General features: G+C 46.2%; 1 protein-coding gene across 2 annotated transcripts in view; it reads left to right on the top strand.

Annotated features, from left to right (window-relative positions):
• Window positions 1-13,228, top strand: part of LOC119373736 (uncharacterized) — a 151,926-nt gene that overhangs the window by 16,404 nt on the left and 122,294 nt on the right. For both annotated transcript variants that reach the window (XM_049419999.1, XM_037643803.2), the window contains exon 2: window positions 12,908-12,956. In XM_049419999.1, coding sequence (XP_049275956.1) covers window positions 12,908-12,956 — 49 coding nt within the window. The remainder of the gene's footprint in view (window positions 1-12,907; window positions 12,957-13,228) is intronic.

Here is a 13,228-nt window from a genome sequence, read left to right on the forward strand (position 1 = left end):
GCAATATCAATTTGAAGCCGTCTAGTCCCACCTAATCTAAAGGCTTCCTTTCCGCTACAGCTGAACAGTTTGACTTTATGATCATGTGTCAGCAAAGCACTCTGGTGAAGAACACAATCATGTCAACTTTCTTGCGCTTCAGCCTGCTCCTCCGGCTCCACTATGTACTACCACACACGCGGGGAACCAAGTTTATTCTGCAGTAAGTCCGTGCTGTTGATTTTATACTATCGATAGTACCATCAAATTTTTTACTATCAGTAGCGCTATCGATAGTATTTTTTAGCATCGATAGTTTGATAGTGACTAAGCTATCGATAGTATCGATCAGTGCTGGGCAGTATCAAAGATACATGTATCTTAGATACTATCTCAGATACTCTTTGGGTATCTTGTATCTGTATCGCGATACGTCTCGCAAGACGATATCTGTATCTGTATTTCTGATACATTCAATTATGTATCGTGTATCTTAAGATACAAGATACTCCTACAGGTACATCACCGTACGAAACAATAATCGCTGGCTCAACTCCGCTTCTAAAACTGGCACTGGTGCCACTAAGCCGCCTGAATAAAACTAAGGGCAGTGACATAATTTCATTTTTCAGCCAGAGTCTACCAGTGAGAGCAGGCGATGGGGTGTGCGCGTTCGTTTTGGTGGAGCAGAGCAACATGCATGACAGCGCTCGCGCAGTCACGACAGAACAAGCGCGCGAACGTCTATGCTTAGCTCACGTGTCTTTTGTTTTCTCGATTTTTCTTTCTTTTTACTTGCGCTAGTGCCATGACACTTATTACACTTAGCCACTGTCCAGCGCCGGAGTAGCACAATGCGCGCGGCGGTTATCGCGCAAATTCTGATGCCGCTCTCCTGCTTGGTGCTTCGTTGCGAAATATGAATCAAAGGGCCGCTTTGCTTCTGGTGGCTTTCACACATAAGCGATTTGAAGGATCTTGTGGATGCAAGTTTGACTTACGTGCGATTGACTAATGTGCAAATATGATTCCAACTATTGCACCACTAGTACAGATGTTAGATCCAATAGAGCAAGCGTTTACCTAGCAGAAGAAATCCTCGTGTACCGTATCTTTTCCTTCCTGCTATAGATCGAAACCTGGCGGCTGTGGCCGCCTTATCGATGGAGGCGAAAATACTTGATGCCTGTGTACTTCGATTTGGGTGGACGTTAAACAACCCCAGGTGGTCTAAATTTCCGGAGCCCTCCACTATGGCATCCCTCATAATCCTATCGTGGTTTTGGGATATAAAACACTAAGAAATATTATTATCTTCCTGCTATCTTTATTCAAAGAGTTTTTTGAAATCATAATTTAATTGTTAGCACAAGTGCTTTCTTAGTTGTCCTTCTCTTGCATCCCGTATGTTACCTATATAGGGCTCTGAACAGTTTTTTCCCGGTCTGGCCACTGCATTATGTCTTTTGTAACGTGCTGCCAAAATAAGCTCTCTGCTTTATTCTTACTTTGACCTGTCTACTTAATTTCTGCTACTGTTTAAACATTTATATTTTCTATTGAGCTTACTGTTCTGCCAACGCGATTTTGGAAACAAATGTGTAATTACGTGGGCGTTCACCGAATATAGATTACCAAACATTCTGCTTACTGCAGAGTAAAATAGCGAAATTGAATTTGCATTATAATAATAGTGATGGTACGCGTTTAGCGTTGAGTCCGTGAGGCGTTTAATAAATAAATAGCACAGGTTCAGCGACCAGCAGTCCGAAACGGAGCAAGCACGAGCACCAACAACCGTCCTCGTCTTCGTCTTTCACTGGCGCCCCTGTTTGCGCCCTATCCATTCTACAAATCACTCCCCCGCAGAAAAGGAGCCATCCTGGCGACTTAAGGAACAGGGACGACTGGTGGGTCGTAATGCGGCTTCAGTCGGTCGACGTGAACAATCTCAGGGCCACGGCGGCGCCGGTCTGCGGATGGTTGAACGGGCTCGACAACATAGTTGACGGGAGAGGCTTGACTTAGGACGCGGTAGGGGCCTTCATACTTCTGCAGTAGCTTTGTGGAAAGGCCAGGAGCAGAGGAGGGAACGCGAAGCCACACCAATGTTCCAGGCGAATATGACTGGGGAGGCAGGTTTGCGTCATGGAGGTCCTTTTGGCGTGCTTGGTCTTGGCGGTTAAGGAACGTGCGAGCTGCCTGCATTCCTCGGCGTAGGTGGCGACTTCAGATAGAGTTGTGGACTCTGAAGCGTCCGGGCGGTACAGAAGAATGGTGTCCATAAATGAGGAAGGTTCGCGGCCGTAAAGAAGAAAGAAAGGAGAAAATCCTGTCGTAGACTGAGTAGCGCTATTGTAAGCGTACGTAACAAAGGGTAGTATGCGGTCCCAGTTGGTGTGGTCAGCGGAGACGTACATGGACAGCATGTCGCCTAGTGTGCGGTTAAAGCGCTCAGTCATTCCGTTGGTTTGTGGATGGTAGGCGCTGGTTGTCCGGTGCACAACGTTGCATTCACGGAGGAGGGCTTGTACGGCATCAGAGAGGAACGTGCGTCCGCGGTCGCTGAGTAGCTCGCGAGGCGCGCCGTGGCGAAGAACAAGTTGGTGAAGTATGAATAAGCCGACTTCACGTGATGTGGCCTCTGGCAGCGCGGCAGTCTCAGCGTAGCGTGTCAGATGATCGATAGCGACGATCACCCAGCGGTTCCCGTCTGGTGTGTACGGAAGGGGGCCGTACAAATCAATTCCGATGCGATCAAAAGGCCGGGAGGGACAAGGCAACGGCTGGAGCGGTCCAGTGACTATACGTGGGGGGCTCTTCCGGCGCTGACACTTGGAGCATGAACGCACGTATTGGCGGACGAAGCGGTACATGCCACGCCAGTAGTACCGCAGCCGGAGGCGTGCATAGGTTTTGATTACACTAGCGTGGCCGCATTGGGGATCCGCGTGAAAGGAGGCACAGATATCGGCACGGAGATGGCGAGGAATCACCAACAACCACTTGCGACCATCAGATAGATAGTTGCGGCGGTATAGGAGCCCATCGCGGATGGTGAAATGTCGAGCTGTGCGCCGCAGCGAGCGAGTGGCGGTACGTGGTGAGGGCTTAGATAGGAACTCCATTAAAGAGACTATCCAAGGATCCTGACGCTGCTCAGAAGGCATGTCAGCGTGTGTAAGGGCCGCAGAATCGTAGCTGGAAACAGACCCGTTGCCACAGTCATGGGGAAGGGGAGAGCGAGAAAGAGCGTCGGCATCTGAATGTCTACGGCCTGACCTGTAGACGACGCGGATGTCGTATTCTTGGAGACGTAATGCCCATCGAGCTAGACGACCAGATGGGTCTTTCAGTGAAGATAACCAGCAGAGGGCGTGGTGATCAGTCACGACATCAAATGGGCGGCCATAGACGTAAGGTCTAAATTTTGTAATTGCCCAAACGATGGCTAGACATTCTTTCTCCGTGACCGAATAATTTTCTTCAGCTCTGGTGAGAGTGCGACTTGCGTAAGAAACAACGTACTCGTCGAAGCCAGACTTGCGTTGAGCAAGAATAGCGCCAAGGCCGACTCCACTGGCGTCCGTGTGGATTTCGGTAGGGGCGTCTGGGTCAAAGTGACGGAGAATCGGTGGCGATGTCAGTAGATGACGTAATTTCGCGAATGCGGCGTCGCAAGCGGAAGACCATGCCATGACACCTTGGCTGTCAGAAAGTAGGCGTGTTAAAGGGGCCATTATGGATGCGAAATCACGAACGAATCGTCGAAAATATGAGCATAGGCCTATGAAGCTCCGGAGTTCATTCAGGGTCGACGGCTTGGGAAACTCGGCGACAGCGCGGAGCTTTGCAGGGTCGGGTAGAATGCCGTCCTTGCTGACAACATGTCCCAAGATGGTGAGCTTCCTGGCGGCGAAGTGACACTTCTTCATATTGAGTTGTAGACCAGCCTGTGTGAGGCATTCCAGGACACTTGCGAGGCGCAGAAGATGGGTGTCGAAGTCCTTTGAAAAAACTACGACGTCGTCCAGATAACAAAGGCACGTGTTCCACTTGAGACCTCGAAGGATGTTGTCCATAAGACGCTCGAAGGTGGCGGGGGCGTTGCAAAGGCCAAACGGCATCATGTTGAACTCGTACAGGCCGTCAGGAGTTACGAACGCAGTTTTTGGGCGGTCAGCTTCATCCATAGGTACCTGCCAGTACCCCGATCGAAGGTCCAGTGAAGAAAAGAACTCCGCGCCTTGCAAACAGTCGAGCGCGTCATCGATTCTGGGGAGCGGATAGACATCTTTGCGTGTGATCTTGTTAAGGCGCCTATAATCAACACAGAATCGGATGCTACCGTCCTTCTTTTTCACAAGTACCACCGGGGAGGCCCAAGGACTGTGGGACTGCTGTATAACGCCACGACTAAGCATATCAGTCACCTGGTCATCAATAACTCGGTGTTCAGCGTGAGAGACCCGGTATGGACGCTGACGCAGGGGTGCATGGCTCCCGGTGTCTATATGATGGACGATGGCAGACGTTCGACCCAAACTGGTTTGCTTGTAGTCGAAAGACGTCCGAAAGCGGTCGAGAAGCTTCAAGAGTTGGGTGCGTTGAGCAATAGGAAGGTTCGAATCAATTGATGGAAGGAAAGCGTCTAGGGAAGATGTGTTGGACGTGGTAACGAGATCAACGCTGGCGACCTGGAGGCTTGTTGTGCGATCGAGCAGTTGGCTGGCGCAAACAGAATCAATCTCCTCAAGACGCCCTATACATTCTCCGCGGAATACTGTGGCTGCGACCGAAAGCAGGTTCGTGACATAAATGCTTGAGCAGGAGTCTTCGATCGTGACAAGAGCAAGGGGAGAATGAACTTCTTACGAGAAGTGAATGCTCCTGACGGTGTGAACATGGCGCTAGAGAAAGCATAGTCGCAGGAGATCGGTACCCGGACAGAAGACATAGGTGGGATGTCCGTGTCCGCGGCGACCACGACACGAGGAAAAGGTGACTTGCCAGAATCGATGTCGGAGATCGCTGATAATTCTAGTTCGGCACGGGCACAGTCAACAATGGCATGATGTGTGGAAAGGAAGTCCCAGCCCAATATAACGTCGTGCGAGCAGTGTGGAAAGACGACGAATTCGACGACATACAAAACGTCCTGAATGAGTAGCCGAGCCGTGCACGTCACGGAAGGTTGTATGGGATGTGCGGTTGCCGTACGGAGAGAAAGACCAGAAAGCGGAATCGTAATTTTTTTTTAACTTGCGGCACATTGCTTCGCTCAACACAGACACAGCAGCTCCCGTATCGACTAAGGCCTGCACGGCAACACCTTCAATGAAGACAGTTATTTCGTTAGCAGGTTGAGAACGAGGTCTTGTAAATTTCGACAGCGGCGCAGTTCTTGCCTCCGGAACTGCGATGGTCAGTTTTCCGTTTGGACGGGCGAGGGGGCGACGAATCATTGGCGAGAGCGAACGTCGGCGCGGGGACGGCGATCGACGGGAGTTGAAAGCTCGGCGGTTGGATGAAGAGGTGTCCGAAGTTGCGTGGGAGGGCATCGGCTGTGGTGGCTCTGGACGGACGTAGCTGTAACTTGCGTCAACGGTACCTGGACGGGCAACGCGGCGGCGGCAGAACGCTCGACATGGCCGGGTAGACAACAGTAGTAACATATTGGTCGGTTGTCCGTTGTGCGCCAAGGATTATGAGGAGGGGTGACAGGACGGCGATAAAGTGGAACGGGAGGGCCTGCCTGCGTCTGCGTTGAGTAGAATGCACTTGAGGAGTGAGCAGAGTCCGTGCCGTGTGGCAGCGCATGTGACTGCCTTCTCGCGACGTCAGCGTAGGTCAAGGGCGCGGATACAGGCGGCGGCTGGTGCGTAGGCGGAAGGGCTTCGGATACTTGCTCCTCAATGGTTTGTCGCAGCGACGAGGGGATCCCATGAGCATTGCCTGGGAGAAAGGGTGCAAGAGACAGTTGTCGTGCAACTTCTTCTCGGATGAACTGCTTGATTTGTTGCGTCAATACCGTCGGGTCCGGAGAGATGGCGCCAACGGTGAGTGCTGACGTACTGGTCGTGTCGAAGCTAGGACGGCGTGTGGAGATGCGCTGCTTTCGCAACTCGTCGTAGCTCTGGCAGTGCTGAATGACGTCCGTGACTGTTTGAGGGTTTTTGGCCACAAGCATGTGGAACGCATCATCCTCGATGCCTTTCATGATATGCTTGACTTTGTCAGCCTCGGACATGGCAGGATTGAAGCGGCGGCAGAGGCCTACGACGTCCTCAATATAGGAAGTGAAACACTCTCCAGACAGTTGGGCGCGATCACGCAAGCGCTGCTCTGCGCGGAGCTTGCGCACTGTCGGTCGGCCGAATACGTCCGCGAAAGTCGCTTTGAAAGAGGCCCAGGTGGTAATCTCAGCCTCATGGTTGTTAAACCAGAGTTCCGCGACTCCTCTCAGGTAGAACTGGACGCGGCCGAGTTTGTCGTTATCGTCCCACTTGTTGTTGACACTCACTCTTTCGTACGAAGAGAGCCAATCTTCGACGTCCTGCTCATCAGTACCGCTGAAGATGACTGGGTCGCGCTCCCTTAGAATACCGGGACAGCGAGGCGCTGGGGGTGTGGCAGCATTCTGCTGTGCGACGTCGTCGGGCATGGTTGACAGGGAAGGTAGAGTCCGGTTACGGAGTTCCAGGGTGCAAAAGAGAACCAGCACCTCCACCACTTGATGGTACGCGTTTAGCGTTGAGTCCGTGAGGCGTTTAATAAATAAATAGCACAGGTTCAGCGACCAGCAGTCCGAAACGGAGCAAGCACGAGCACCAACAACCGTCCTCGTCTTCGTCTTTCACTGGCACCCCTGTTTGCGCCCTATCCATTCTACAATAGAAGTAATTAGGGGGCAGCTGGAAGATGTTAGGAAGGGGATTCGAGAAACATTGCTATATAAAATGATCCGTTTTTCTCATAAGCGTCCCAACGAGCCGTTTCAGGCAATTTTTCATAGGCACTAAACGTTTTTACCTTAACAGGTAAGTTGACGATATTTCATGCTTAATTGCCATAGCTATTAGGGGTGCTGCCTGTATTGTGTTTCTATGCTTATTCACTATGAATGTTTGATACGGAACGGCTTTTCTATTTTATTTATATTTGCTTTCCTTTTTAGGCCTTTTCTAGTTTTTTTTTTTACTATTACCAATCGCCAGGTGATCGGAGCCGTGGCAATAGCGTGAATACGGCGGTGCCCAGCGACGATTTGTGCAACTATACTGCTACGCGCTCTTATTTCTTTATTTTGGTGTGATCGGGCTTAAACCGCAAAAAATTGTTAGCACCGCTCGACTCAAGCCGCGCCGCGATGATTCGAAATCTTCACGATTGTTTCAGAATGTTTGTGAATCCCGGCGCGGCGGCCACATTTCGATGGAGGCAAAATATTAGAGGGCCGTGTACTTAGATTTAGATGCACGTTATAGAACCTCAGGTGGTCAAAATTTCCGAAGCCCTCCACTACGCTGTTCCTCGCAATCATATCGTGGTTTTGTGATGTAAAAACCGCAACAGTTATTATCAAAGTTATGCGCAGGACGCGGGAACTCTAGTTCATTTAGGAGCTTACAAAGTTGGATCGCCGATGTATGTATAAAAGACGATGCCTTCCGTCGATGATCAGATCATCGACGGCCGAAGACTTTTATTGCCGCTATCACAGTGTACAACGCGTTTCTCTTGTACTTTGAGTTAACTTAGTTAACTGGGCACAAGTTCGCCCAATAAAGAATTTCGTCTCTACCAGAGTGACTGCCACTACGTGCCAATAAATAGGTATGAGGCGTTTGTGGGGTACACAAGTTATCTCGTTCAAGAAAAATTTTTAAAAGACCGCACGTTAGTGGGTATACCGATAACGAATGCTTTACACCAGCAGATAAGTAGAATATGAAAAGTCATTGCAGTTTTATGAGCTATACGTACACACAATGCGTCACGAAAAATATCGCTAGCAGCGTTGTTGCTGCTGTACACTGCTGATTCGGTATTGTGTAAACGGTCTTTTACGGACAAGGTAAAACTCCACACCAGCATTTGTGCCATCGTGCGAAGGCTTCTTATTTAAATCCATGTGATTAGATGGCAGCCCGCTAACTGGTCGGCTAGCTGAGCAGTGACTCCCATCAATTACAAACATGACGAGCAAGAGCCGCTGTCAGAGAAGAGCTGTCCCGTTAAGCAGTCAAAACAAACCCCAATAAGTTCTTTTGGAAGTAAGCTAATGTACCTTGAGCAAGAAGGACAAAACTTTTGAGGTAGTAACAGACATTTTGATTAAAATAAATTAAAATTGGTGTCATTTAAGAAATTTTCAAGCAAACCTTTTTCTGCATAGGTGTTTGCTAATACATTATAGGGGTCTATAATAACAAATTTTCGGATGTATTGAAGTGTCTTAAGATACAATTGGCAAGTATCGTATCGGATACAATTATTGCGGTAGTATCTTGTATCTGTATTTCCAATACTTCTTGCCTAAGTATCTTGTATCGTATCGCGATACAATTTCAAAGTATCTTTGCCCAGCCCTGGTATCGATAGTACCATCGATAGTTCTGCATCACTACTTTTGTGTTTTTGGGGCATGGCATACTTGATTTTCGCGAGCAAGTTGCAAAAGATCATTTTGCATATCTATTTTTCACGTCTCACTTACTGTTTTCAATTAATTGGAATACTTTCAATTCAATGGATGTTCATGATATTGAATGATGGATACAGTTTCACAGCTTGTGCATGCTAGGGATATGCTTAGGGAAATAAACTGCAATCTGAGATTGCAGCTTATTTGAATCTGCTGGGGCATAGTGGATTCTAAACACTTGTTTGCCATACCTCTACCTCTGAGAAGAGTATGGCACGCTGCACAGTCATGAAGTTTGTGTATGTGTTTTGTTCTTTTCTGATCCTTATTGAGACCAGCATATTTAAATAGCACATAGTGCAGTGTGCAATAAATTTAGGGGGCAATCAGTGAGAAAACACGCATGCCTCAGTGGAGGCCTGTAAGGTATTTTTAAATAAAAATAAAATAAAAGTTCATGTTAAACAAAAATTAACCTCCATGATTAAACAGGAATGCATTAACTTCATATTTATGCTGTGATCATGGTATGTTTTGAGTCGTATTTATATTTAATTACGTGGATTTTCTTTTTGATTCCTAGAAATTTATGTTATAAGAGATTTTATTTTAATAAATCAGGCTGGACTGCTGTAGTAATCTTTAAGATCTATCTTAGCACTTTTTGACAGAAAAAGATGACTTCAAGGGGAAAACAACTATTGAATTGCCAATTTTATTGCGTCTCTTCCATCAGGGCCGGTATTTTGTAGCAATGTGTTACGCCTTATTCTTCACTAGTCTTATCATCCACCACTCATAGCTGGCTGATCCCATTCATAATAATGATGGACCATCACTCTTACCACTGGCCAAGTGTGAAAGGCATGAAAAGGCATTGGCATTGGAAAAGTCATTGTTACAGAATACCGGCCTAGTAATGTTAATGATTCACAGGTGATGTCACTCGTTACCTCTAACTTGGACTCTGTGGACCTTTTGGTGTTTAAATATTTTCCTGTCTAAGCTTTAGATATTTTCATATTAAACAGCTTTATAGTTGTTGATTGTTTGCCTTCAGATCAGAATCAGAAATGTATTTATTTTCCAATGAATTTGTTCAAGGTTCATCAGGCGAAAAGCTATAGCGCTATATAGCTTGAATGTGCCTGAAGACCCTCACATGGAAGCAGTAAAACTATAGTCAGCATCATAGGTCGGCAAACTCGCTCATGATCCTACTCACTCTAACTCACTCAGACTCAGATCGGGCCGTGAGTCTTGAGTGAGTCGGGGTGAGTAATATTTTGGTGAGTTTGAGTCTGAGTGAGTCCGGTTGAGGAAAATTTTAGTGAGTCGGAGTCCGAGTGAGCCTTAAGTGCAAAGTATATTTTTTGAGTGAGACCGAGTGAGCTCCACCTTTTGTTGCTGACTTATGGTCCTATCTACTCATCTTCAGCGTTACTATCGGCCTTTCATCTGCTTACGCTTATACTCAAATCTGTTCACAAATATCTCAGCACACTAGCATTCATGCGCCACTTTAATATTTATTGATCAGAGGCATGCGTTAGGAGAAGAGGTGCCATGACCTCCCCCCAGCAAACTCTTTCATGGGAAGCTCTCGATAAAAATATCTCGTGTGAGTCGCGTATTTAATGAAAATGCTACTGGAATGATATATGATGATGGTATGTGATGGTAACTTGTATTTCAAGGTACGAGATCAAAAGGTGTATCGTAGAGCACCGATTATGTGAGACGTTGTAGTTAAAGAGGATTGACATGTTGATCGAAAAAGTTAATTTTATGCCGTCATGAGTCGACTCACTCAAGCTCTCTCAGACTCAGGTGAAGCCGTGACTGAGTGCAAGTCAGTCCGGCTGAGTAATACGATGGGGAATTTGAGTCTGAGTGAGTTCGGTTGAGGAAACTTTTAGTGAGTGTGAGTCCGAGTGAGCTCCAATTTTTTTGCCTACCTATGGTCAGCATGCATACATATATTCAACATATATCCATCATAATGCACTATTTCAGTGCAACTAAAAAAGTGCTACATGTTGCACTTTTTACAAAGATGCAATACACTGAGGCTGTATCCAAGCTGCACTGACTGACGAGTGTCCGACTCCTTGTAATGCAAACCAAGAGCCTACAGCTTAGAAAGAAATGTAGGTTTCTTGCTAAGCTATGACATGACATGTTTATGGTAGGAAGATGGTTGTTCATGGCAGCACTGCAAATTGCTGCGAGCACAGAAGTTTTGCATGACCTGTGAGATGATGTGTACTGAAAAACAGCTGTTCGCATCTGCTTAATAGTGGTGACAAGTGCCATCAGGCACTAGTAATTTCTATGAAGTCAATTATGGGAATTTGCTATCTTAGGCTTTAAGGGCATTACAACCTGTATTTTTTTTTTTTTGCAGCTGCTGCCACTGTCAGTGATGGCACATATAACAGCTTAAAGAATTTTCTGAGGAATCCATATTTACTCCTAAGTCGTCATTCTAGTTTTCTGAACCTCTGTTTTTGTGAAGGGCATCTCTGATATTTTAAAACTGTAATTTGAATCGTTCAATACAACACTTAATATAGCTAATTGTTTCATTTGTAAAGAAAACGGCTGCTGAATCACCTTTGTCTATGATTGTCATGCTGAGTTCGAATGCTATGCCTATTTTGGCATTTGCATGGCGGTAAAGCATCGCCTTCAAGATAGCAGGCTTGCTGGCCACCTTTTTTCGGTTTCTGCCTCATGCTGAAGGCTGTACAGTCCTCGTGAATTGCTTGCTGAAGGTTCAACATTATACGCACTAGTGTGTCGTAACTGCTCACAGCAGAAGATAGCGAAAAAGTTAAGAAAAAAAATGCAATTTCACACAGCGCCTTCATATTACAGTGGACATTAGGTGGCCGGCATGCCCGCTACCCAAAAATCGCCACCAGGGAAAAGAGGGGTGCTGCATGCTTGAAAAGAGGTCCATTGACCATATCAAAATGCCTGCAAAGTGAAACAAGCAGCTTGTTACATCATGGAGAGTTGAGGTTGTGGCATCGTATTGTAAACCACTCATATGTGCACATCCGTTAGACCATTGTAGTGGTTGGACCATACATTGATGCTGTTGCTGAATGAGAGCTGGCTGTTTGGCACCAGTCTGCACTTCTCATCAATGTTATGTGGTGTCATGTGGCTGCTGTGACTGATCTAAGCCTCTTGTTACCTGTATAAAGTCAAACTATGCTTGGTGCTCATTGTGAACTTGTCGGAAACTCAAGAAATTGAGGCTTTATGCTATAATTACTGGGTCATCAGTGAGACGAAACTTTGTATCAGTACTCCTTTGACAGATGCTCAGCTTGGCGTTCCTGTGTTGGAGGAGTCAACATAGATGGACTTACTGAATTACTCACACTGAAAGTAAAATGCTTTGCTTGTGGTAACTGAAGGGAGGATGCTTATGGTAGGACCTAGGGCAGGCTTCTAACATCAGATCTTAGTAAAGTTGTCGCTAAAAGCTAGTACATCCGTATGCTTCACGGCACACTAAAGAAAAATGTGCAGTTACTGCAACATATGCAGGAATAAAAAAAATGCTATGGTGTCTTAGTGGCTAAGCTAAGGCAATTTGTAGCATAGCGCAAGAGCTGTTGTAGTGGCTGCATATCAATAGGGGCAGAATGAAAAAAATGCATGTTTACTTTCGTGTTGGTGCACATCAATGAACTTCAAGTAGTCAAAATTACACGGCGTTGCAGTGTGTGTAACAGCCCTTTTGTTGCTTTGAAATGTTAATTCTCATGAATCAGTCAGCCAGTCTGCAGAAAGACATTTTATGGGCAGCCTATGAGCATGACTGGGCACCTGAGGAATATTTCTGAAATTCTAGTGCCTTTGGCATTGTTCAGAATCAATATGGTTAGTGTGGTTACTATTCTTGAACTTTGCTGAATGGTTTGTTGTGCAATAGTTTTCCTGAGCTTGGCATAATCCCCTTTTTATAAATTAAATTAATTTAGTGTTATCAGTCCTAGTTATAACTAATTTTAAAAGAAAACATGACAAGTTAGCAGATGAATCAACCTTCACTGCAATGCTACAGATGCTTCATTGAGGTTTTAGTCCATGTGTTGCTGGCACTTTTAGAAAAAGCTTTAAGTGTTTTGAAATTTAGTCACATTTTATATTTTTCTTAACATGTATTGTTAAGTGATGTTTATGCTGAACTAGGAGAGAGAAAAAAAATTGTCCCTTGGTGCCATGCTCCAATTCATGACCTGTGTATCGTCTTGCTTTCAGAGTGGAGGATCATCTCCATCAGGCCAGGAACAAGTGTTGTCTGACTCCGGTGAGTGTTTTTAAAAGCATGTTTTTAAAGTAAAAATAGTGAAAGTAGCATTGGGCAAAGGTGGGAAAGGCATGCCACCCGTTAATGAGGCTGCGAAATTGGCTAGCTGTTACTTACAGAAACTGTGATGGCATTTATGTTGACTGCTATATCTCGTCACAGCAAGTGGTCACAATGCCTGCTATGCGGTGCCGTCTTTTCAAGGAACAGTGAAATTTCCTGTCATGTCTTACTGGCATGAGAGTCATTCAATGCTTTTCTGGTACGGAACC

Source organism: Rhipicephalus sanguineus, chromosome 1, assembly GCF_013339695.2.
Source record: "Rhipicephalus sanguineus isolate Rsan-2018 chromosome 1, BIME_Rsan_1.4, whole genome shotgun sequence".
Classification (NCBI taxonomy): domain Eukaryota; kingdom Metazoa; phylum Arthropoda; class Arachnida; order Ixodida; family Ixodidae; genus Rhipicephalus; species Rhipicephalus sanguineus.